This window comes from Papilio xuthus, unplaced genomic scaffold (genome assembly GCF_000836235.2).
Source record: "Papilio xuthus unplaced genomic scaffold, Pxut_1.1 DF826938.1, whole genome shotgun sequence".
Taxonomy (NCBI): domain Eukaryota; kingdom Metazoa; phylum Arthropoda; class Insecta; order Lepidoptera; family Papilionidae; genus Papilio; species Papilio xuthus.
In genome coordinates, this window is record NW_013531711.1 from 4,056,265 (window position 1) to 4,082,567 (window position 26,303).

General features: G+C 32.4%; 6 protein-coding genes across 7 annotated transcripts in view; 3 read left to right on the forward strand and 3 right to left on the reverse strand.

The window, feature by feature from the left end:
- drosha (ribonuclease 3 drosha) overlaps nt 1-2,672 on the forward strand; it is a 9,059-nt gene extending 6,387 nt beyond the window's left edge. Inside the window, exons 14-19 of the mRNA XM_013317297.1 lie at nt 2-94; nt 462-643; nt 853-1,017; nt 1,131-1,291; nt 1,520-1,665; nt 1,993-2,672. Of these exons, the coding sequence (XP_013172751.1) occupies nt 2-94; nt 462-643; nt 853-1,017; nt 1,131-1,291; nt 1,520-1,665; nt 1,993-2,381 (1,136 nt within the window). The 3' untranslated portion in view covers nt 2,382-2,672. The remainder of the gene's footprint in view (nt 1; nt 95-461; nt 644-852; nt 1,018-1,130; nt 1,292-1,519; nt 1,666-1,992) is intronic.
- A 45-nt stretch (nt 2,673-2,717) lies between these two features.
- LOC106121740 (uncharacterized) lies at nt 2,718-9,944 on the reverse strand. The gene is made up of 18 exons (XM_013317539.1): nt 9,316-9,944; nt 8,761-9,002; nt 8,316-8,448; nt 8,045-8,175; nt 7,457-7,701; nt 7,109-7,225; nt 6,741-6,870; nt 6,610-6,668; nt 6,446-6,536; nt 6,257-6,329; nt 5,828-5,975; nt 5,258-5,425; nt 4,925-5,010; nt 4,572-4,722; nt 3,939-4,056; nt 3,752-3,868; nt 3,333-3,433; nt 2,718-2,919 (listed from the first exon to the last, which is right to left on the reverse strand). The coding sequence occupies exons 1-18, from the start codon at nt 9,523-9,525 to the stop codon at nt 2,801-2,803; spliced, it is 2,439 nt and encodes an 812-aa protein (XP_013172993.1). The 5' UTR covers nt 9,526-9,944; the 3' UTR covers nt 2,718-2,800.
- A 2,817-nt stretch (nt 9,945-12,761) lies between these two features.
- On the reverse strand, nt 12,762-17,612 carry LOC106121603 (transmembrane protein 185B). 2 transcript variants are annotated; one of them, XM_013317318.1, is made up of 7 exons: nt 17,457-17,612; nt 17,199-17,375; nt 16,735-16,942; nt 16,099-16,234; nt 15,117-15,247; nt 14,065-14,197; nt 12,762-13,793 (listed from the first exon to the last, which is right to left on the reverse strand). In XM_013317318.1, exons 1-7 carry the CDS (start codon nt 17,504-17,506, stop codon nt 13,540-13,542), a joined length of 1,089 nt encoding a protein of 362 aa, XP_013172772.1. In that variant the 5' UTR covers nt 17,507-17,612; the 3' UTR covers nt 12,762-13,539. The 2 variants fall into 2 exon arrangements, with proteins under 2 accessions (XP_013172772.1, XP_013172773.1); XM_013317319.1 differs by having other exon boundaries at nt 16,105-16,234; nt 17,457-17,611.
- Nucleotides 17,613-17,779: 167 nt separating this feature from the next.
- Nucleotides 17,780-19,644, forward strand: APP-BP1 (Nedd8-activating enzyme E1 regulatory subunit APP-BP1). Its single transcript, XM_013317571.1, has one exon. The coding sequence runs from the start codon at nt 17,955-17,957 to the stop codon at nt 19,560-19,562; it is 1,608 nt and encodes a 535-aa protein (XP_013173025.1). The 5' UTR covers nt 17,780-17,954; the 3' UTR covers nt 19,563-19,644.
- Nucleotides 19,645-19,959: 315 nt separating this feature from the next.
- Nucleotides 19,960-21,692, reverse strand: LOC106121767 (N-alpha-acetyltransferase 30). The gene is made up of 2 exons (XM_013317572.1): nt 20,658-21,692; nt 19,960-20,439 (listed from the first exon to the last, which is right to left on the reverse strand). Exons 1-2 carry the CDS (start codon nt 21,363-21,365, stop codon nt 20,275-20,277), a joined length of 873 nt encoding a protein of 290 aa, XP_013173026.1. The 5' UTR covers nt 21,366-21,692; the 3' UTR covers nt 19,960-20,274.
- Nucleotides 21,693-23,063: 1,371 nt separating this feature from the next.
- Sik2 (Salt-inducible kinase 2) overlaps nt 23,064-26,303 on the forward strand; it is a 47,176-nt gene continuing 43,936 nt past the window's right edge. Inside the window, exon 1 of the mRNA XM_013317541.1 lies at nt 23,064-23,858. Coding sequence (XP_013172995.1) covers nt 23,715-23,858 — 144 coding nt within the window. The 5' untranslated portion in view covers nt 23,064-23,714. The remainder of the gene's footprint in view (nt 23,859-26,303) is intronic.

Here is a 26,303-nt window from a genome sequence, read left to right on the forward strand (position 1 = left end):
CACCCGCTGCAGGAGCAGGAGCCGCTCGGAGACAGGAAGTACATCAAGGACTTCGAGTTCCTGCAGAAGTTGACAGAGTTCGAAGCCTCTATTGGTGAGAATACCATAGTCGTTTAGCAATGCTAATGACAGAGAGAGAAACAATGTAAGATGTGAGCAGGTGGCGCTAGTGTCAAGAGTGGGCTGTCATCTTACATCTGTCAAAATTTGTATACGTCATATAGTAACTTTATATAAAAATGTAAATAATCTATTTTATTTAAATTAATTACTAAATTTTTGAGTGAAATTTGAATATTTAGATCTACTGACACTCTTGACTATGCTGACATTTTAGTGACCAAAAGGCAATTTTTCTCGCTTCTGCTGTTAAAATATGTTTTAAACGGTGATAATTTCTTAATTAATTTGCTAAAAAAATACTTTGATTGTCGTTGCTATCTGTATAATTTCTTTTGCAGGAGTCCAGTTCAAGCACATCCGTCTGCTGGCGCGCGCGTTCACGGACCGGTCAGTGGGGTTCACGCACCTGACGCTGGGCTCCAACCAGCGGCTGGAGTTCCTGGGGGACACCGTGCTGCAGCTCGTCGTCTCCGACAGGCTCTACCGCCACTTCCCCGACCACCACGAGGGACATCTTTCGGTAACGATACACTATGTTACTAATTACAATTGTATGAACACTGCCGCTATTACAAACCCAATCGACCTAATTTCTTGTTTCCTTAATTCCACAATTTTTTTTTTAATTCTAAATAATTTTTCGATATATCTTTGAAAAACTTTTTAGTATCAACAGACCTTTTTATAATATTTTATAATAATATTAAAGCAATAAAAAAATGTTTCCAGTTACTTCGCTCGTCGTTGGTGAACAAACGCACTCAGGCGATGGTGTGCGATGACCTGAACATGTCTGCCTACGCCATTTACAACAACCCCAAAGCCAAGCCCACCACCAAGAAGCACAAGGCTGACTTACTAGAGGCCTTCTTGGGCGCACTTTATATCGACAAGGTAACATTCAAAAACAAGGACGTATGAAACTACTAAGATTTCTAATAAATTGAAGTCAAATATATTATAAATGTTTTTCTAATGATGTTGAAATGTTTTATATCTTTTTTAAGAATCTCGAGTACTGCCAGGCGTTCTGCAACGCGTGCTTGTTCCCACGGCTGCAGGAGTTCATCCTGAACCAGGACTGGAACGACCCCAAGTCCAAGCTGCAGCAGTGCTGCCTCACGCTGCGCTCCATGGAGGGCGGCGAGCCGGATATACCCTTGTATAAGTATGCTTTTCATTATTTTTTTTTCCAAACAATCGCATTTAAAATATACGTAAGATTATTTGTATCGGTCCAGGGATTGATTTACAAATTCATGACATCCGATAGATGGCGTTGGCATCTATCTTCATTTATTCTTCTTTTTATTTTTTTATGTAGCAATATTCTTGCTGAAATGTTGGATTATATATGAAATAAATAGAAATGTGAAGTATATATTTGTGTGTGCAGAGTGATCGAGTGCCTGGGTCCGACGAACACGCGCGTGTACTCTGTGGGCGTGTACTTCCGCGGCGCGCGTCTGGCGGCGGCGCGCGGACACTCCATACAGGAGGCGGAGATGAACGCCGCAGAGCTCGCGCTCAACTCCGCACACGGTAAACATGCGCTCTACACTTTGTCAGTGGGGAGGGTCAAAGTTTTGATTAATTCTAGCTTTTCTTTAAATTTCTTGTTACAAATAGTATATGGACTATCTTAGATATTTTTTGAGTGAATTTTGACGAAAGTTCCTGCTATGACTACAGTCCACAAAGTACTCTGTATATAAAATATTTAGTACAGTAAAAAAAGCAGTTTTTCTTCCCATTGACAGCATACAACTTAAGATGACTATTTCGAAGAAGTTACGATTTTCTGTTATATATCACTGTTGTAGGAATTAAAAGAATTTAAATGTGTAGTATGCTATCATATCTTTACAGAACTATTCCCGCAATTGGATCACCAGAAGAGAGTGATCGCGAAAAGCGTTAAAAAGAAGAAGAACAAACGTAAGAAAGTGTGCGCGGGTCCGTCTACATCGGACGGTGTCGGGTACGACTTGGAGAAAGTTCCGCGTGCCTACCGCCTCGACCAGCGCACCGAGAGCTCCGACAGTAGCGCCCCCGAAGTGTCCGACAACGAAGTAGCCGATCGCTCCGGGGACGACTCCGGTCTCGTCAGCGACCCCGACTCCGACGAGGATATCCAGAATCTCCAGGTGAGCAGCCTTCTCACAGAGATGGAGAAGACCAAAGAAGACTTCATCAAGACCAACAAATACGAGCAGTTGAAGGAGAAATGTAAAAAATCCGATACAGATGACGATTGAATTTAAAAAAAAATTCAATATTCCTAAATTTTTGCTTATTCTGCTTTATAGTATTATGTAAATAATTTAATTCAATGCACTTTTAGGAAATGTTAGAAAATTTATTTAATTTAAGAATACATATGCATAGTTATAAGTGGAATTAATGTGACATTTGTTTTTTGCTGGCGGCTTATCTGGATGGATTGCATCAATGACATATTATGTTATCGATATGGCTATATAGCGAATGAAGAACTTTTAATGTTAATTAAATGATAATTAAGTTTAACGACGCTGCAATTAAGTGGAAATAAATCAATGTATTAAAAATATTGCATTTTATTCTATCTTGAAATATTTAAAAGGGTTTGACAGTTGAAATTCACGAAATGGAATAGTAAATAAAAAACCTATAAGTAAATGTAATTCAATGTTATTTAACAACAAAGTGTGAAGGCGATAGGTCCCTTGAAGTTCTTAGCGCGCAGTGTGAGCCACTGCTTCTGGTTGGGCACGTACATTTCTGCAGGCATCAGCTGCTCCGGAGTGTCACTTTCTGAAACATTACCAAAACTAAATATATTATTTTTTTCAAATATGGACAACAACGTCAAAAAAGAAGCATACTATGATTTTTTTTTGACGAACTCGACAAATTTGTGTGAAGGGTGAAGGAAAAACAATGATTATCGCATAAAATATTAACTAACCTTCCAACTGACGGTTGATTTCTGAGACCAAAATCTTTGTATAAAACATATCGTCATCCCTGTCATTACCTTTGACAAAACAGAGATAACAATATGTTTTAAACAGAGATTTCGGTCTCAGAAACTCACGGTAGGACGCTAACAGTATACTCGCGGTTTTACACATCTATTGGCTCTGTTATTTCAAAGAGAATGAAAGAGATGACGACATGTGGACAGTACAGGTACAGTATTGTGGAACAGACTGCAGTTATCTCACCATGTTTGCGAATGTTCTTAGCAGACTGCATGGTGGAGTCTTGCATTGATATCAAGTCGCCGGGCGCGTGCAGCAGGAGTCTGCCCACACCTTCACATCTCCTAAAATAACACAAAAGGTTATTTACTTTAGTGGGAATTTCATTTTAATCAATGTAATGTCAGGAATAAAAAAGGATCTTAAAGACTTTCTGGTATGTATATAAGAAACTGATTCTAGCGATTTAAAAAACATATTCCTTTTTTTATTTTGTTCATAAAAAATAGTGTTTTTTTCACAAATTTGATGAAATTGTTTATCTGTGGTGTCACTATTAATGATGGTGACATCTGTAGTGTGCAAAAGGTAGATTTTCTCCCTTTTCAAAAAAAATAAAATAATTCAAAAATTTCAAAAAAAATGAAATAATTAAAAATTACCTTAAAACCTCATTTTGTAACATTTGTTTCCTACAGATCGCCGAGAGTTGTATACAGTCGTTCAGCCACACGCGGACTTCATCAAAATCAGACAAAAGTTGAAGAGCAGCCTCTTTACTATGCAAATAATTAATTAATTAAATTATATATTATTTTTTGGTGCAACAATCAATTAAAAAATACTTACGTGAATTTAACTTTAGCGACATATATATGATGTAGCCAGGACTCGCACATAATTCTCAATATCAAATTGAGAGATGTGACGTCATCCGTTGCTTTTATAACTGGCAACAACATCGCATCTGAAACATAAACGTGTTAACACTTTCCGTGTCACCAAATCCTTAACGGTATTGACCAAAAAAGGCATCTCATCCGGTGGGCAAAAGTTCCAACAAAATTATGACAGCTCACTAGCGCCCTCCTGTCAATGTCAAAAATTGTCAAGTCTTACATATTTCCTGACTTTTATTATCTTTGAACATTCAAGTTTCGTGTATGAATCTACAGTTTGTTAAAAATATGTCTTCCAAGTGTGGCAGGATCACTGAACGTCTAAACCGATTTTGACGAGTCAGCTCTTATTCGATCTTCTTTCCCGGAGTGTCAGGCTCATAGTATGGTCGAGTTTTTTTTAGATTGTCAGGTAAAAAGTAACCTAATGTTCGCCATTTTAGCACTGATGGTAGCGGTTTTTAACAGTGGTGTAGATTCGAACTAATAATATAAAAATAACTGTTAAGTAACCGTCGGGCGATTTTAAATCGAAACGATATCGTATTCAAGTAATCGCCTATGTAACCTAACAAATGGTTACCTAAGAAATCCTGCACGTAGACAGAGAAGTCGGGTTGTGGATGTGAGATGCGGCGCCACTCCGTGTTGCTGGGGAATATCATGGTGAGATGTGCGAGGCTGGTGGTCGTACATACTGATGACAGCACTTCTACTATCTCCTCACTCGCGTCCTTACAATCATTAAAAACAGTATAAACTCTTTGTTGTGTATAACTGGCCGTTTGTATTCAAACAACTGGCCACTAACACTTGATTATTTTTTTTTATTTTATAAAATTAGTAACCAACATTTTTATTTATGACCAAAGATGATATTATTGAATTTTAAACAATTACGTTCATAAATTATTTGTAAACATTTTTTGTACTTACTTTAAGTTTCTGTATATTGACTTTGATTTCGGAAACTAATTTTTCTCGCATATTCGCGCTTACTTTTTCATGAACTCCAATATTCTCTGGAAAAAAAGCACACAAAATTCTGAACATCCTTTAGTCCATATCGAAATCGCTAATTTTAAATTTGTTATTTAACAAATTGTTTAGAACCTCTGTATTATTTACCGCGGGTTTCTGAGACAAATATTTCTATATGAAACAAACGTCACGTATGCCATTATCTTTGACAAAAGAGAGATACCAACATGTTTTAAACATGGATTTTGGTCTCAGAAACCTACGGTTACTATTGAACTAGTCTGTTACCTGCTTCTATAGACGTCGTATGATCCGCGAAACGTAAGTTAGCAAGTTGTTCCAAGCAGACTTGCATGTCCTTCAGCGTAATTCTGAAGAAATCATCCATCTGCCAGAGATTGGCGAGACGTCTGGTCTCCGAGAGACACCACAGCCTGTATGTGTGGATCGAGTGATCTGCGAATTAATAAATAACTAAATATAGAGAAAACTTTTCAAATTGCATTAAAACGAGCAATCCCACGAGTAGCGGCGTGAGCGTAGGGCGTGTTGGGGCAACCGCCCAGGGTGCCGGGCATAAGGGGTACCTTGTGCTCGGCTGGCGCCAGAGTCAGACAGAAAGGGTCCCTGCGGTGCCGCCCGCTAAGAATATTTCCCCGACACCAAAAAAAAAGGACCGCCGCAAAAATCTCGCCCAGGGCGAAATTTTAAAACCGGTCCTGAATGTCACCGACTCACCAACAGAATTCAGTTTCTTAAGAACCGTAGAAAAATCGCAAGTGCTTATTGTAAAAATAGACATACTATTATTAGCTTCAGTCGAGACGACTGCAATTTATCTACACTTAGTTATCTTACCGAGTCTGTGTAGGATAGGAATCTGTTCGACGAGAGGTAAATCTTCAATGGGCGCCCCGAGAATGTGATCCCAGGTGACCTCGCATTGGTTGTTCAAAGTTACCAACTCTTGGAGCATTAAAGCGAAGTTTGCTCCAGATATTGTACTCTGAAAATATACTGTAATTAATTCATAAACTCATCTAAAACTATTACATAATGTAAAAAAATAATATATTTTTCTTAGTATCTTATTAATATTATAAATAAAAATGTTTAGATGGATGGATGGATGTTTGTTTGAAAGAATCGCCAAAACGGCTGCACGGATCTTGCTGAAATTTGGCATAGATGTAGAACAGTCTAGAAGAACACATTACTAATTATTTTATTTAGTTTATCGCGGACGAAGTCGCGGGCGACAGCTAGTTGTAATAATAAATACTTTACCTCAGTAATATAAACTGATAACTCAGGATACATTTTCAAAGACGTTGGCTTCAAATTTGTTGTAAACGTTGCTCTGAAACAATTATTAAGTTAAAATGTAATTAAAGTTTGTAGCTCATATACCTCGGAGCAAAGTATTACAACAACCAAATTATTATTTTTTTTAGAAAAAAAAAAACAAAAAAATACCCAAAATGTCTATCCCATGACGTTGTAGTAACATGACATCCTAACGCATCGGCCAATATCCTTAGAGCGGACAGTATTAACTCCGGAGTGTCTGAAATTTAAATTAGTTCCTAAATCATTTTATACTAGATATTAATTATTTAAAAATGCTATCATAAACCTACTATTAACATTGAAAGTTGTGAATAGCCATTGACGAAGATTTTGACTAGTATTCGGTGATCTGAAAAAAAGAGAAAATTCAATTTTTTAAAGAATTAAATAAATAAAAAAAGCTAAATAATTGTTGACATACCTCGTGCCTAGAGGGAATTTGGACCACCATAGTATAATGTGTTCCAAACAGCTGCCGACATCACCCCACAGAATGTTCTGATAGTACTCCGTCACTTTGTGAGCGGCTTTCTTACTCACTTGTATTCGACCTAATAATTGTTTAAATTAACATATAAATATGACTCTAAGTTTTATTAAGCTTAGGCCGTGGGATTTTAAATGAAATAAAACAGAATAATTATAAAAATATAACTGAGTTCGTATAATACTAGTATGCAAACAAACTGATTGCAAACATTGCGTGAAATATTTTTGCAGGCGCGGATTGTTAACATATAGGAAAATAAGATTCATAGATAAGGACTTTAAATTCACGCTGTGGCTTACCAGTTTTAAGTTTTTTTACTCCGTTCGGTCCTAGCAGTATTGGAGCGATGTTAGCAACGGTGTCTAGTAATATTTCTATATAAATCTCTTCACTTTGTAGAATACTGTTTACGTTTTCTGAAAGATAATATTACAGAAACTTAAAGGATTTAAAATATGTCTCTTTATTACAACTTCATCTCTGTGAATTAGCATCGATCACTAGGGTTAAAATTGAACATTTATCCATATTTTTAACAAAAAAAATCAAAAGTATGTATCGATTTGCCTTTTAGTGTTTATTGATTGCAAATAATCAAATATTTCGAAACATTAGGATAGACTATTTGGACATAAAAACAAGTCTACCTTCATTTTTCAATACAGTATCCAAAACACATTCATTAGTTAACAGAGATGTGTAAGGTATATCCCCATCAGAATGTTGACTTATAACATCGCTTAGTTTCCGATGTCCGTTTATCTTTTCAACCATGCTCTGTACTTGTTTCATCTTTGATTTCTTACTCTCTATGAACGCCTCTCGTTTTTCTGTTACACTCATTTGACGAGACGCGGACGACGTTGGTGGTGTTATATGTTTTGTTAACGTACTGAAAAAATAAGACCAAATAACATGCTTTATCTCTCGACCATTAGGAGCGGACTTACGAAGTAACAAAAATTAAAAAAAAACACAAACGAATGGAGAATCTCGCCCTTTTTGAAGTCGATTAAATAAATTGCAATTGAAATCGTTTATGTTAACACATTCAGTGCCAACGAATTATTAATTTTCATTCGAAAAATCTTGGTGGCATGAAACGTGTTATTAGTGCGTATCTTCATTGGCTATGAATCCAGTTTGACCCGGTATTGCGAGAAGTCATAGCATTTCCTGACTGATTTTTCAGATAGGAGTCACAGTAATAGACAAGAATTTGATACAATACTTACTGATATATCTCTAAGCTATCAGCTGTGCTGGAATTGGATTCAATATCAGCGTTAACTCCTGGGCTATACAATTTAACTAAACAATTAATTAAACGGTGACAGTTTACTTCGGCGCGACTCTTTGACAAGAACTGTAAACAACATATTAATTTAAATAGAACTAATAAATTATTATTTTCCATGAGGGACCGCTGAAATAATATTAATTTTATTATTTTTAGTATAATGCTAAAACATGAACGATAGGGTGAATACACAGTGTTCAACCCACCTGGACAATTTTAGTTAATGTTATTGCTTTGGTGGCGCTCACTGCATGAGGGTAGGTGTTACTGCACGAATTGAACTTAGATGTAAACTTTTTATAACTTAAACCCATCAAGTTATTGTAGATTTCTACTAACCTGCAAAAAATATGAACTGATTTTTTGAAAAATATTAAAAACTCAACCAACATGCTAAATGAAACCGACTGCGTGTTGAGTAGGTGGCAGTGAATGTGTTAAATAACCAACATCTTATTAATGCTATAAATGCGAATGTTTGGTTGGATGAATGTTTATGGGTATTTCCACGACGGCTGAACGGATCACGATGAAATTTGACATGGATGTAAAATAGTCTAGAAGAACACACATACTACTAATTTAGTATTTTTTATTTGGCGCGAATGGAGTCGTTGACGGCATCTAATAATTTTATAAATCACAACTCACCGCAAACATGATTCGAGCAGTTTCCGAGAGTCTTCCCTATGTAGGCAGGTATTCAATATAGTTGCAATAAGACTATAGATTGACTGTAACATTGTAAACCGACAGCCACACAGTCTGTCAAATATATGATCGTGTTTGCTTATTAACAAATCGTTCTCCTTTTTTAATCTCGCCAACTTTGGATTTAGTTTATAAAAAGATTTCACTAATTTTGTTAAATATTCAATTATTTGTTCTAGCACCTTAAAAATAAATACATAAAATCATTCCAGTAACTTTCCTACCTCTATGACCACAGACTATTATAATTATCAAAAAAGAAACATAATAGGAAATATACAAAAAAAAATCGAAGCTCATTAATTAAGCATAAGGAATATGTGCAGAAAAGAGCACGGACCTAGACTCTGTAGATGTCGTTTGTTTTAAGAAAAATAACTAGTATTATTCGAATAATACTAGTTATTTTTCATAAAATTGTCTTTACATGCGTATACTGAAAGAAAAATTCTAAAAGTAAATATTGTATATCGTTTAATTAATGAAATACTTTACCTGTAAATTAACTAATTCCATAATATAGCTACGATTTAATGAATGCGGTAAACCCCCATGAGTAGATTTCCATTTATTATCACAATCTGATATCACTTTGGTTATTGCAAAACAAACTGCTTCCATCTCCCGCGAATGCTTGAACAGTTCTTCCTCGTCCGATGTTTCATCGTTTAACCACTTACTACTGTTTACTTTTGTCGAAATCATATTTACAACTATGACTTATTTAATTGTTAAAATATATATTAATTTCTTGTCTATTAATGTGTTATAGACTTAAGTGATAAACATGTCATGTCGTTTACAAGAATAAGGAAAGGAAGAAAATAAATTCAATCTTTTTTCTTTGCTTCTACAGAGTAACTAATGTTATATTTTTACACAATGGCACTATGTTTGTAAAATTTAGAAAGCTAATTTAAATATTGTAGGTTGTGTGCTGTTTGGAAGCATATTTGTGACTAGTCTGCATAGCATTGTGAGGGTTAAAATCGATGTGGAGACGTCGGTACCAGCTGTCAAATGCAAAGTTCGCGTCTAAGCCCTTGTACTACAAGCGAATACCAAGTATTAAATTTTTTATTGTTGTTTGTCCTCGACCTTAAATGGACTAATTAATTATATATACAAACATATTTGTCGATATAAAAATCTTAATAATAATCTTCTATATATCTATATATAAAAGAAAGTTGTGTTAGTTACACTATTTATAAGACAAGAACGGATTTACCGATATGGTTGAAAATTGGTGAGGAGGTAGCTTAGAGCCAAGAGAAGGACATAGGATACTATTTATTCATTTTTTTCGAATTTATGCCTTGAAGTGCTGTTTTTTATTTAACTTATCTATATATTTAGTTTTTTATATATCCACGCGGATGGAATCGCGGCCGACAGCTAGTATTATATAAATGCGAATGTTAAGATGGATGGAAGTTTGTTTGAAGGTATCTCCAGAATGGCTCAACGGATCTCGATGAAATTTGGCAGGGATGCAGAACATAGTCTGGAAGAACACATAGACTAATAATTTTTTTTAAGATCCGCCTAGTAGTGAAAATTTACTATTATTATGCTTTTTTAATTTGCGATTAAAAACATAATCAGTGAGTTTTATAGTATTAAAGTAAGCTAATCGTTAAATACTTTATGCATATAGATGTTAAGTTTGAATTGGGTTAAGGTGAGATCAAGGCGAATGGCGTTATTTACGTAACAAGCACCTTGAACTGTGGGATTCATTTGATTTACTTCATTCGTTGCATCAATGGTTAGTGATAAAATTCATAAAATTAAAAGAAATAATAAAACATATAATTTTTTCTTTGTTATTTACATATACGACAAATAAACGGAAATAATCTCTTTTTTTAATTGTAAAAAAAAACAAATGTTTATATACCATATCTATATATCCAAGTTGTTCTGTAAAAAATGGTAAATATTATTTTAGTAAAGTTTTATTTTCAGATATGTAATAAAATAATACAAAATGAGTAATTTAATAAACGTATCTTTTTCCATTATAAAAGAAAGTGATTCATCCGTGCCTTTACGTGATCAGAACGAAATGTGAAAACATTTTTTATTGCGTTCTATTTTATTTCGACATATCACGAAATCTTAATAAATAGTATTAGTTAAGTTTCGAAAGTAGAATGCTACTGCTATCATGTGAAAGTAACTTTTAAAACATTTAATTTGAAACTTAAATTATATTATATTTCAATGATTAGTTTTTAAATCAACTATGTAATCTTACTAATATTATAAATGCGGTTGTTTGTTTGAAGGTATCTCCAGAACGGCTGAATTTAAGAACACATATGCTATTAATTATTTTATTAATTCCGCGCGGTCGGAGTCACGGGCGACAGCTAGTTTGTTATTAAAGTGTAGAATAGTCCTAATTTCTATAGGAAAATTAGGGTGAAGATTTAAAAAAAATGTTATATTCACAAAACTTTATTTCGCGAAACAATTAGATTAAAATGATCCCATACTACGTTAACAAAATATTTCACTGCTTGATCAATGAATTGCAAAGCAACGTTTAGGAAGAAAATATCACAGTAAACAATTTATTACCTAACAACATTCATTTTAATGTAAATTAGCTTATATACCAACCGATATAATACATAATATAATAAGGTAATAAATGAATTTTAAAATAATCTAAAAATCATGTGTAACACTGATTTTTTTTCTATTGTCAAAAATATGTTTAGCTTTTTTCATTTATTGAATTTAAATATTATTTTTAAATGGTGAAAATAGACCTCCATGTCTAAAATCAAAATAGTTTTTATTTCGAATACATACTAATAAAAATAAAATTAAACATCAAAATTGAATTACGATATTTTTTAAATCGAGTCCTACTTTTTTTTTAATTTTTATCTTCATTGAAGACGTCAAATGAATATCCATTATTTTTTTGCGTACATTTTTATTCCTAAAATCTAGGATATTAAGCTTTGTGTAGAAAAATATTTTACAAGGGTTTTTTTTTTGTTTTTCACAGTAAACAAAACATATTATTTAAAAATTACTAAACATATTTAACGGTTGTTTAACACAATTATTTCTGTATTTCAAATGATTTTATCGATGCATGAAGACGAGAAGCACCAAATTATAATTAACTAAAGATTTGCTTGAACTAATGATAGACAACTAATTAACTTTATGAATAAAAAAATATTAACTTAGAATTTAGTAAAATAATGAAAATCTTAAATTATAATTAATAGATTATAAAACTATTTTCATAAATTAATAAGTGGTCTATTTTTTTATAATAATGATGTGTTAATTTTGACGAAGAAATTTTATATACCAATATGTATTCCATTATGTATGAAAAACAAATTATATATAATGTATTTAGCAAAAGAGCTGAGAAAATATATAAATTTATGTCAATACATCGATATTTTTATATAATTGCATTTAAAGCTATATTAAATTCAAAATTTCATTTCACTCTTAAAATCATGAAATATATTTTTCTATATTTGTTGAGTACAATATATACTAGTTGCTCCTACAACTAAATAGTCAGCATGGGTAGGTTAGGTTTAATTTTTTTTCTTTTAAATCGATTGACTTGCACCAAAACATAACATTTCAAATTATATAATCTGTGCCATATTGAAAACCTTGTAGATAATATGAACAACAAACTCATATTTAAAAAAAAAAACCTAGTGGTTAACTGAACCATTCACTAATTATCTTAATCTACTTTTAAAAAGCAAACTTGTTATACAATAATGCAAAAATATATATCTACTTTATAGGTAAAAACAACAAAACTCGATTTTATGTAAGAAAATAGTTAACTTTCCTTAACACTTAACATCCTGTAACTAAGAAAAGAACTATTGGAACTTAGTGCTATTCAAACTTAACAATTTGTATTGCTTCGTTATACTTAGAAGCTATTTAAATGTATAACAAGTGAACACACAGTATTTCATTTACAAAGATAAAGGCCCTTACATATTAACAAGCCAAATAGAACAAAGGATAGAAAAATACATAAAATTCATTCCAAGTCAAATTTTCTAGTTCATGTATTGAGGAACAAAAAAAGGTTTAACATTTTCTAAACATTGTTACAAATTATATGATGAAAAAATTTAATGCCGTCTCGAGATTTTTGTTGTCAAATCAAATAATATAAATAACTAGCGGACCCGACAGACGTTGTCCTGTCTTTAATTTGAATAAATTAATATGAAGTTAATATTTGATGAAAATTATGAATCTAAACCATTCCCAGATCCCCTTGAACACACACAAAAAATTTCATCAAAATCGGTCCAATCGTTTGAGAGAAGTTCAGTGACATACACACTCACAGAAGAATTATATATATAAAGAAGATAATACAATATAGTATTTATAGAGAGATAATTCCAAAATAAACATAATAGTCTAATCTTACATTAAGATTTTTTAAGTGAACTTGATACATTTTTTAAAACAGCATACTACTTTTTTAATTTTTTATTTTTTCACTAACCCCCCAAATTGGGACTTAAGTACCCCCTTCCCTTTTTAAAGTCAACATATGTCTTTGTTCCTTATGATCTAATATTAAACATTAGCTTTTATTGACATTCAAAAGAGCTGATGCTGGAAAAGGACACTATATATTTGTAAGGGCCCATTTAAAATTCACATTAAAAAAGCATCACTATACTTACGTCAATCCGGCATATCTATACTGGTCACCGGCACCACCGGTTTCATTGCTTCGTTTTTCTTTTGATTCTTTTGTGATTTTTTATCTTTTACCTTTTTATGTGTCTCCTCGTCTCTGTACGGCTCTTGTGTGACAGGTTCGCTCGGCATACTTGAGCGGTTTACATTATTATTGTATGCTATGTTCGCATATTCTTGTAATAAAGGAAATACTGACAGTAGAAACTGACAGAAATCTTTCCTTATACCAAACCACCCTGGAAATAAAAATATGTAAAAATTCATCAAAATCTTTGAATTTAATTACTGAGTTCAACATTTATCTTATTGATATAAATACGAAAGTTTGGATGGATGAATGGATGTAATCTATTTATCTCCAAAAAGGCTGAATGTATCTTGATGAAATTTGGCATACATGTAGAATATAGTCTGGAAGAACACATAGGCTACTTACCAATTTTAAATTATTTCTCGCGGATTAGAATCTATTACATTTTTAAGTATGTCATAAAAATGTTTACTTACATTTGTTACCTCCTTTAGAACTGAAGGACATAACAATGAGGGTAGCGTAGCTAATAAACAGTGGGCTTACAACCACGATATAAGAAAATGATGATAATTCATCACGATTATCCAATTTATTTGTTAGAAGCACCTACGGAAAAAAAAAACTTCTGAATGTGTACTTTAATATAAAACCTAGGAGATCTAAATAATAAAGAGATTTAATTTCTAATACCAATATAATAATTTAGTATCACATCAATTCAGTCAATTTCTTGTGGTAAATTGGATATAAAAAAATATGTAACGTCAAAAAAAGGCATAGCAATTTTTTTTTAAGTCATCCGTTGCATAACTCAAACATGATTTTTTAATATATGTTTTGTTCTGGCAATGTCACCGACATATTTTCATATTAAACATTTAACAAAACATATAAAAAATCGACATATTTAATACCATATTACCTACAGAGACCAATAATGTATATGTTAACTCATATCACTAACGAGTTACTCATTCTAACCCAGCCTTTAACGGTGACCTAGTTTATTTAATTAAAACAGTTTTATGCCTTTTTAATTGGTTATTGCCTAAGTTACCAACCATAATAGTAGACTGAAACTAGTCCGAGAATGGAATTTATTTCATTAAAATTCCTATAACATAATTCTTACAAGATTATTCTAGTTAAAGTCTGATAAGTCTGACCAATATGTATTAAATTGTCCCACTTGTATCAACTTAATTTTCTTATACCAATAAAGTCGAACCTGGATTAGCAAGAGCCAAAGCGATTGTAATATTTTTCTCACTTACTCTCCTACCCGAGTTTCTCGCTTATAAAGGTTGTCCGTTGCGATTGGACAACGACTCTTGCTTACAGTGGTGTCTTGCTTATCCAGGATCGACTGTACTTTTATAATGTATCACTATAAATTTAAATATTTCAGAAAATATCTTTTATCTCTTTTATGTAATAAAATGACCAAAAGTGAAAGGTCCTTAACAATTCAATCAAAATCAAATTAGATTTATTCCAATTGCTAATATAATTTTATATAACATACCTGGAACACTAATATTGGTATGACAGTAAATGTGTAAGCCAGTGCTGTATTGAAGCTAGTCCGTCGTTGCTGTACATTGACCTCCGGTGTTCGTAACAATATACCAGCAAATATTATACTGTATAAGACCCCTAAAATGTTTTAACTTATTATTAATAATTATTTGGATAGTATAGAAGTACAAATTGAATATACAAATTAGTTTAAGCCAACATTTGTAAGCTTTTAGTCTCAATCTCTTTAAATAAATCATCATCATCAACCTACCTTGACCCCTATTGAGGGTCGGCACAGTATGTACTACTCCATACATCTCTATCAGCCGTCGTATACGAATCTACCCCCTTCCTACACATATCCTCTTTCACACAGTCATTCCATACTTTTTTTTTGTCTTCCTCTACCTTTGTAGCCATCCACATTCAATCTCATTACTTTTTTGCTTATATCACATCATCCCTCTGCATAACATGTCCAAACCACGCTAATCTTTTACTCCTCAATTTCTTGATTACTGGCGCTACTTTCAAACTTCCTCTAATATACACATTTTTAACTTTTAATAAATAAAGATAACAATTTGTTTTTGTATCTCATTTTGGAAGAAACCTACTGATGAGACATACAAACAGAATATATCTAAAAAAATGTTATAAATTTCCGTAGACTGATGATTAAGTTAATACATATAGTTTCCTTAGTGAGTACTTAAGTAGTACTAATAATTAATAATTAGCCTTAAAATCAATACAGATTACAAAAAAATAAATTAATCACAACAATTACTATGCCATCTAAAAATAAGTTTACATGCATCTTATTTACTTAGGTGATATCTAAAATGTAAATGTAATCAGAGTATGAATATTTGTTATTCAATGATGGTGAAATGAAAGGAAGGAAATATGTTATGATAATAATAATGGATGGGTGGATTAGTTGATTTAAAAATGATAAGAAAGTATATAAAAAGCATACATACACTCACCTACAAGGCTCAGGCACATTAGTATCCATAATGGCACAAACACAACCTCCCATGACCAATGTATAAAGGTGTCAAGCTTTAATGCCAAGAATATAAACTGTAGAATATTTACAGCACAAAATAATTCAAGCTGAAATAAAAAATAATAATTTATTACTTCATAAATATATCCACATAAATTGTTTGAAATATGTTTTTAAAGAAAAAATTTAACTCAGAGGTAGTTATTGTTGGCTTCGGCAATAACATATTATAAAGAGGCATAAAACATGTGCCAATTGCAACATGTTTTTATCACTGCATATATTATACCATATTATATTATTAAATGGCACTCATTATATTAATTAATTGCACTATATTGTGTGATATCTTTTGTAGATTACTGTAATTGAATGAAGTAACAATTAACTAAATATTTATTTTAATAACAAGCTGTTGCCTGTGACTCTGTCTGTGCGGAATAAACAAAACATAATTTATATCCTATGTGTTCTTCCAGACTGTTCTATATGTATGCTAAATTTCATCAAGATCGGTTTAGCCATACTGGAGATAGCTTTAAACAAACATCCATCCATCTAAACATTTGCATTTATAAAACTAGTAAGATTAACATTAAATACATACCTCATAGCTACGATCATGTTTCACAGACCATATGCAAATTGCAATGGATACAATACTAATGAATATTAAAGGTATGAAAACCAGTATCCATAAATGTCTGCTAGTACTCAACTGGTCGCATACAAGGAGTTCAAACATCAACAAGATTAAATGTATAGCAAGACTTATTAGCATAGCTTTATAGTGAATGTATGCTTCACCTTCTAATCTGCAAATACGAAGGAAATGCATTAAACTTTTTTATTAGTTGGTATGACCCACATTATTATGTTTTTCCATTGTAAAAATGAATCACACTGAAAATACATTAAACACCATATAGTTAAACATTTTACATAAAATATAGTCTTCCTGTATAAAGTCTGTAAAATATTTTGACTAGTTATTTTTTAATCCAAATCATGTGCCATGTATAGTGATACTATGTATAGTAATAAAAAATATAAATAATGTGTTGTACAAACCTGAAGTGTGGGTACTGCCACCATACATACGTGCCAACTATGGCACCAAGAACAACTAAAAATTTCCATATCCATATGGGGGTAAACACAGCCCAGTACGACCATGTAATAGTTTTATCCAATTTCAAAGCCAATAATGCAGTAAATATTAGCAAACAAGTGTGCACCACGAATTTGCTGTAAAAACAAACAATATTTGTCAGTAGTGATGTTAGTATAGTAAAAAGGCTTACTTTACACAAATGTTTATTATTTTACCTAGGATTAAAATCCTGAAACAATGTCTGTAAATTCATTTCCATGCACATTAGGTCAATAATTATTTTAATAACATTTCATTTTATAACACTGTTGATTAGCTTCATTTATTTTTGTGAGCGTAAATTAATTGTGTCACATAACACCAGCACCACAGACAATTTTTATTTTTAAAAAGTCAAAGTCACAGACACAGAGTATGACAAGAATCTTAACAGTTGCGTACATTACATTACATTACATTTTATATACTCTTTGGTTGCGTAGTGACGGCAACACGTTATATTGGAGTAAAAATGGTAGGAGTCGAATGGTAACCATGGTAAGATCCAATTTAAAAGACAATCAATCAAAATCAAGTTGTCAATGTCAAATTTTAAGAAGGTTTGCTGTAGGGCTTGTAAGTTAAATTATAAATCGGATTTTTAATAGTAAATACTAAAATACTAGACACAATCTAAAGGCATTGTAACTATTATATACTAGTATTAAGCAAAAATGGCTTCTCCGTCTCCAAAGTCGCCCGAACAGAGTGAAAAGAACAAACAATATGACCGGCAATTACGGTTGTGGGGTGATCATGGACAAACTGCTCTTGAAAATGGACATATTTGTTTAATAAATGCCACAGCTTTAGGAACTGAAATTCTAAAATCTATAGTTTTACCAGGCGTAGGCGCTGTTACTATAGTAGATGACAATATTGTAAGCGACGAAGACATTGGAAGTAACTTTTTCCTAGAATGTTCAAGTAAGAATTTGAATAGAGGTTCAGAGGCGCTGCGATTGATAATAGAGCTAAATCCAGCGGTACAAGGGTATGCAGTTCAAGAACCTACTGATCAAATCTTATTAGACAATCCAGACTTCTTTAAAAAATTCAGTGTGGTGATTGCTACATCTTTAAGTGAAAAAACAATACAAACTCTATCAAACCATTTGTGGGAGATAAATGTTCCCTTCATATTATGTAGATCTGTTGGCTTCTTAGGTTCGTTTAGAATTCAATTAAAAGAACATGCTATTGTAGAAAGCCATCCTGATAATGAACAACATGATCTTCGTTTAGATGTCCCCTTCCAAACTTTATTTGACTATTTGAATAGTTTTGATATAGATTCATTGGATTTGAAAGATCATGGTCACATACCTTGGATTGTTATTCTATACAAAGCAGTTCAAAAATGGAAAATCTCAAACTCAAACAGATGGCCAATGAGCAGAAAAGAAAAAAATGAGATCAAAGCAATTATAGATCAGTATAAGAGACTGGATGATAATGGAATGCCAATTTATGAAGAAAATTTTGAAGAAGCTCTCAGAGCTGTTAATACTGCGCTGACACCAACATTTCTACCAGTAAAAATACAAGAGCTCCTGTATAGCAGTTCAGCAATAAATTTAACAAAAGAAAGTTCACCTTTTTGGATCATGTGTTCTGCATTGCGGACTTTTGTTGAAGCTGAAGGGAAAGGAAAGCTTCCAGTTAGGGGTACATTGCCAGATATGACTGCATCAACAGATCACTATGTTACTCTGCAAAATATTTACAGAAACCAAGCAGCAATTGATTCAGAAATAGTGTACAGGAAGGTCCAAGAAATTGTAACCCAATTGCACTGTGACCATATAAGTGAATCTGAAGTGAAATTATTCTGTAGACATGCTCATGACTTGCATCTCATAAAAGGGTCTAGTATAGTAGGAGAATATCAGTTTAATAATACAGTATCATCTTACATTGCTCGATTTTTAGAAGAACCAGATGTTATGATGGTGCATTACATTCTACTCAGAGCGGCTGAGATGTTCCGTTCCGAACATTGTAGAGCTCCAGGTGAATGGGAACCAGAGAGTGATATATCTAAGCTGAAAACCTGTGTCTCTAAGCTATTAACAGATATATCTTGTACACCATTTCCTAAAGATGACCACATACATGAAATGTGCAGATATGGTGGAGCTGAAATTCATAGTGTTTCAGCATTCTTAGGTGGCTGCGTGGCTCATGAAGCTATAAAAATTGTCACCAAACAATACAAGCCTGTGAACAACACTTTTATTTATGATGGTGCATCAACTAATACTGCCACTTTTACATTCTAATTGTGATTTGAATAATGCAATAATAGTTTTGAAAACTGTAATACTACACTATTTATAACATTAAATGTTTATGTTCAACAAACTATTGTTTTTTCTCTTACAATTAATCATAACCCATGACAATAAATCTTTATTGCATGAATGGACTAGTGAGATGGGGTTGTAAAATTTATCAATTTAAGATGTTCAACAAAACAATTACATATACAAATGTTGGGGTGTTTCCCATTGTGGCATTTCAGTCCATAAAATAAAAAGAATCCCATTTGGCCAATCGGCCCAATGTGAAACACCCAAGATAGGTACTATTTCAGCTTAGGAAAAGTCTATTTTTATTCAGAATGGATTAAAGAAAGGTGTGTGAGAGACTACTATCAATATGGAATATAAATAAGGCATATTATTCATCAAAGTTGTGTATTTCCAGTAAGGATCATAATCATTTATAACCTTAATATCAAGATAGAAAAGAAATGTCAGAAAACATTTTTCAGTAACAATTTCAACATAAATTACATAAAATAAAACATATCACATGACTAAGAATAATTGAAACAAACTATATATTTGGCTAAAATCCACATGGCAGGATCTTTAGGTTATACCATCTTAACAACAGTAGGTTTTATTTTATAAATATATGCCGGAGACTAGACTGTCTCTAAAACATACAACACAACATTGACAATTTCTCTTTATTTACCTACTTATTTCACCTTAGCCATAATTTCAATCGCAATGCATCTACACCATTGAGATAATATCGAAATAAGCGTTTGTCCCTGACAAAACCCAAGTTCTCGTATAACTTCAGCGCAGGCTTGTTTGTTATTTCAGTTTCCAGCACAACTTCATCAGCATTGTCATTGATCATTGCCTGTAACAGTTTAAAAATATTTTTTTAATAGTGAGAATATGACAGAAATTATAGCATGTAAAATTTATTTTTTTTAAAAAGAAGGTGAAAATGAGCAGTGTAACCAAGCATATCCAATACCATTCTGCCACCTAAGCTTATTTTAACCAATCTACCAATCTAAGCATATTTAGGCCATGAAAAAATAAATGTTTCTGTTGTAAAAAATAAAAATGTACCTGTATCGCCTTTTCTACCAGCCGAGAACCAATCCTCCGTTTTCTGTATTGTTTGTCAACAGCCAACATTGCAATGTAGCCTCTTTTTACAACATTGCGATGCATATCTAACTTACATACAATGGCACCAATACATTTCCCTTCATGTGTTGCTAAAAAGCAAAGCTTAGGCCAGTTGTGTATAAAATATCTATAAGTATAGATGGAGTAAGGTTCAGATAAATCTTTTTGTATTAGTCTCATAATCTCTGGCATTTGTAACTCAGATTCATATGATATAATATCAATGTCATCTATCTGAGCATCTCCAGAATGGCTGGACTTGTGGCATTCACCTTCCCCATTGTTATGTGATGAGCATGCTGCTTCACTGTTACAGTTACCTGCTAGTGGTTCATCTGTACATTGTAATCTATTAACATGTTTTGTAACTTCACAGAGAACTGCGTCTTGTGCTTCGGACTTGATAATAGAACCAATGGTCACTTTTTCGACAGAATGTGCACTTGTCCCATTGGTTAAATTACTGTTAACTTTAATATTAAGAGTATTTGCTAATGCTTCGTTTAATTTTTCCTGATTTAAATTATCACTCCTTTCGTCAGTCGATTCTGAAGGATCTTTGGACTTTTTATTTACGTTCTTCGTGCTCTTATATTTCTGATTGCATTTAATATTCTGTAAGTTTTCATCTGACACTTGATTCATATTGATGTACTTCTACCTATTTTATTTACACATTCACACGATGATAAGCTCATAGGAATTCCAGAAAACTTTCCGGATTATACAAACAGTTGCTCGTCAAAATTGTAATAGACTATCACCGACATCTTGGGATAAAAGTATTAATTCATTATAAAAGTGATCGGGGTATACCAATTTTCGCTTTAAGATACAAGTGACGTTTATTAATAAAATCTCTAATTAAGAAACAATTCATATGAAAATATGTCTAGAAATATAGTAAATTTACGAGAAGTCCAAGTCTAAGCCTTCCACAATCACATTGCAAAAAAGAACAATGTTGCCATATCACAAATTATAGAGCTTGGCAGGACGGCTTATCCAACGTTCATAAATAAATCTGAAAGTCATGCAAGAACATTGGAAGGTTATATGCGAAACAAAAATGAATATTTAAAATAAGGCAATCTGATTATTCTCAAAAGTTTTGCCATCATTATTTTGTTCTTATATTCAAGTAGTTTGTGTTGGTTATAAAACATTTCAAATACGACTGAATCGATCTTAATTTTTTTATTTGCTTTTCATGTGTTTGAATGTGTCCCTGGATGTTTTAGAATTTAGATTTATAATTTGGTCGTAAGATGGCGATGTAATCGAGTTTCATAAGTTGTTTTCATTTTATGATTTATGATTTATTGTAAAAAAATTATGTTCATATTTAAGCAGTGAATTAATCCAGTCCAGTTAGTAAAACAATAAATTTAAATTCAATTCGTTCATTAAGTCACGGAAACAGGCTTTTGTAGCTAATCAGCTAAAAATATTAAATATATTTATTTTATATGATTGACTATAATATATAGTGACAAGTAACAATGCTCAATATATAGAAAAACTCTATACATCGCATCAAACACGTCTTATATAAATGTAACAATATAGAATACAATAATGTATAATAGTTTAGAATTTCTTTTTCAACAGGCGATTTACAATAGTTTTACTTTCTACAAGGTTTTAAAAAATATTTGAAGAATGTTTACTAAATTAGTTTAAAATATAAAACTAAAAATTAAAAATGCCAACGGCCACTGTTCCCGCCATCCGACCTTAAATTTTCATGGCTTAACTTTGAAATAAAACTGAAATTATTGTTGTTCATATAAGGGCAGGATTTGATTGTTTGCATTGAATAGGGTCCGAAATTATTGGACCGATTTGAAACAACCTTTTACGATGACATAGGCTATATTCCCGGGTGACATAGGCTATACTATTATATAATTATATTTAGTACTAGATTTTTTTTAAATTCTGTCTGGACGAAGTTGCACAGTTTCACATGGTGATTTATGAAAGTTTAATGTTTTTACGCTATAAAAAATATGTATACATTCTATTTTCTTTACAGTTTCAAATGACAACCATAAAATATGATGAATTGTTGGATGAACCACTATGGTCGTGGGTAGAGAGTTTTTAGGTAAATGAAAACATTTTTTTATATTATAGTATACTTAACGCCTATTAGGGAAAGGCCCTTCCTGAAGAGACTGTTTTAGAAGAGTACTGCTTTATTTACGCAGTACATAATATGTAATATTGTTAGTGACGTTACATCAATTCTAATACAAATGAACCTGTAAATAATAAAGTTTGGGTATTATTCTAAGCACTATATGCATGTAGATATTATAGTTGTGTTCGCAATGACGTCACGTAGAGAAGCAACATGGCCGCTCGAAGCGCGCGTGTTACGTCGCGTCAGGTAGAATGCTCAATTCTGCATGAGGGCACGAGTACTCGATTCGACTCGAGCCAGAGTCTCGCTCTCTCGACTCGAGAAGTCGGCAGCGGCACACGAGCACGAGTTCAGTCAAGTTCAGTTCAGTACCCGGTTAACAGCCGGCGAGGCGGCGGCGTGATATGGCGCTGTAAATATCAAATACGCGCACGCCGCCTCTACGCGATTTTATATAATTTGTAAATACGTTTATACACAAATTATTGTGTTAAATTAAATAGTGATTGTGGACTTAAATAAACGTTTATCGGTTTTATCGCTGTTGTTTTGTTGGATTGAATTCTGATTGGATTTTAATTCATCTGTTTTTAATTAACAATATAATGCATTCGCGTCTTAATAATACGCTAAATCACGTGAAAATGTATGTAGCCAACTAATCATCAGGTACTGATGACGTTTGAGAAACATAGATAAAGCCTTGTGTGTTGGAAGATAGGTAACTAATGTTAGTCTATGTAACTGACAATGTATAGAAGTGATACTGTATGGTACTGAAAAGTATTATGTTTCAATACAAACCTTCTACTTGGTGATGTGTTAGATATTCCATTATCAAATTGATGATTTCAAAAACAACAATGGCGGATCGAGAACGTCCTGCGAAAACCCCAATAAGGGTGGGTTTTTATGATATAGAAAGGACTATAGGCAAAGGAAATTTTGCCGTTGTTAAATTAGCGCGACATCGAATTACGAAGACTGAGGTAAGGAAAAATATTTGTTTTTCTTTTTATTAATTATAAACTATTTTTGTCGCTTTAACTACAACTTGGTTACAGAATTATAATTTAGAAGATTTTTTTTGTAACTGCTAATTACGTAAGGATAGATGGTTTATTACATATTTTAGACTAAAACCATTGAATTTATTTAAGAAAAACATACTACCACATTCAACGAGTCCTTCCTTAGTGTGGATTTATTATGAGGATTACACAAAGCTCCTGTTTTAATAAGACTAAGTGGGATAGAAGCAGTAACGAATGGTTTATGAATGATGTTAGAAAAATAAAGGAAAAAACAAGTTTAAATTATTTTGAAGAATGTACCTATGTCGGAATACTTAGTAATGTAATGTAAACAGAAAAGACAATAAAAATAAAATGTTGCGTGTAATAATGATCGTGCAGCATACAGTGAAACGCAGACGGATTTTTTTTACATTATTATAAGTTAAAGTAGATTTCTTCTGCCTGAAACCTAAACGTATATAGTATTTAGTTTTTCATAAACAAGGCTTTTTAAACGGTACTCAGAACATTCTCTTTTAAACAACATTCTTCCCTTATAGCACTATTTCTAATCCTTATAGGTATTCGCTAAGATCGCATTGTATTTTACTCGTATACATTTTGTAACATGTGAATCCAAATTACGAAATTACAGGAGAAAATCGCAAACATCTTGAAAAAACAGCCGAAATTGCTTATTGTTAGACAGGTACTTAACTTAGTATAAGAGCTCCCGTCGGGAAGCGCTTTTAGGTCACTTATTATCAAGATTTAGTAATTATGAACCTACTGTATATATATTTTATGTCGTGGATAAGAACAATAACAAAGATTTTTCTCCGATCAGGTTAACGCCCTTCTCGTCAAGTCAAGTCAAAGGTGCCTTTTGCGTATTTTTTTTTTGTGATTTCGCCTTAAACGAATTGAATTGCAAAATATCAACGTCTGGGTTGGCTCACGGCGAACCTTGTAAAGGAATTAATGTGGGCGCTTTACATGAGGTACGCTTGGGTTTACGCGTCGGTGGACATGTTTATCGCTATTGTTTCCTGTTTGATATGACTCATTCACTAAGGACGGGGAAGTTTGATATATTAATGTACCAAAAGATACTCTCAGTTATTAGATACTTTAATGTGATAAGGGATAATTGATTTCAAAATCTAAGACCAAAGGTCAATATAGGAAATTAATCTGTAGCACTATATTACCTAAAATAGACTTTACTAAATGATTTATTTTTGCTTCACCGATATACAGGAAACAAAATATAAAGTAAAAACTTCCTTCGCCTACAAAAAGTCTTACGGATATATAATTATAACGTGTCTTAATTTTTGTATTGTAACGACATAAATTTGTACAAATTTTGTTGAGGTAATTTAATACGGTTACATCTTTGGAATTGTGAACAATACGAATTCCATCTAATCATTGTCATGAATTTCGGTTTCTTTGTTTTAATACACAGTGATGTATAAAACGATTCTTTGAGATATGTATTATCTAATGTCTACGTAAACTATGATAGAGACATGGAAATAATGTTTAGGATATGATAAGATGAGAATGGAATGCCAATATGGATAAGAATGTTGGCCAAGGGAACATTGTTCGTAAAACAATTGAATATTAAAAGGATGAAATTTAGATCAATGGCAACAAACAATTGAGACTATCATTCATTTGTTTTCAGACGTCCAATGATCTTTGGCGTTTTGTTTATTTATTTTTTCATTACCTTACGAAGACCTTATATTAACCTTTTCTGATGATGTATTGGGTACATAAATTCTTAAGAATCATTTAATTAATATGATTGCGTAAAATAATCTGCACTTTCTCTCACTTTAGATAAATGTAAATTGCTATAGTTTTATTATGACTCTATTAAAGTGTTGCCATATTGAAAAACGCGGAAACTGTATAACGTTGAAAGACAAAGACATTCATATACCACCAATCATCAGACAGCAATGTTTATAGATTATACCGGTAACGATCGACGAATACCTGGCAAGATGTAGGCATACCTCAGGTGTAAATGACGTGAAGTATGTCTAGACTAGACCGGTTAATACATTACTCATAATTAGAGCGGCACTTCACATGATATTCTATTTCGAAATGGGTCTTGTTACTAAACAATAGAAATTGGTTTTACTTTGGTTCTACTCTAAATTATGTCAACAATTTCAGATGGTCCATGCAATTTTTGTAAGCTATCTTAAATGTTTTATTTACTTATTTTAGGTGACTTTTCTATCTGAATGTTAGGTGTTTATTTATACTTATTCACAGGAAAACAAATGCATTAATAGATAAATTCTAAAAGCTGTAACGATTTATTTTCAGAATAAAATTTTTATAAATTACCCCGAAGCCCTTATTTGAAAATTCTACCACACTAAACAGTCT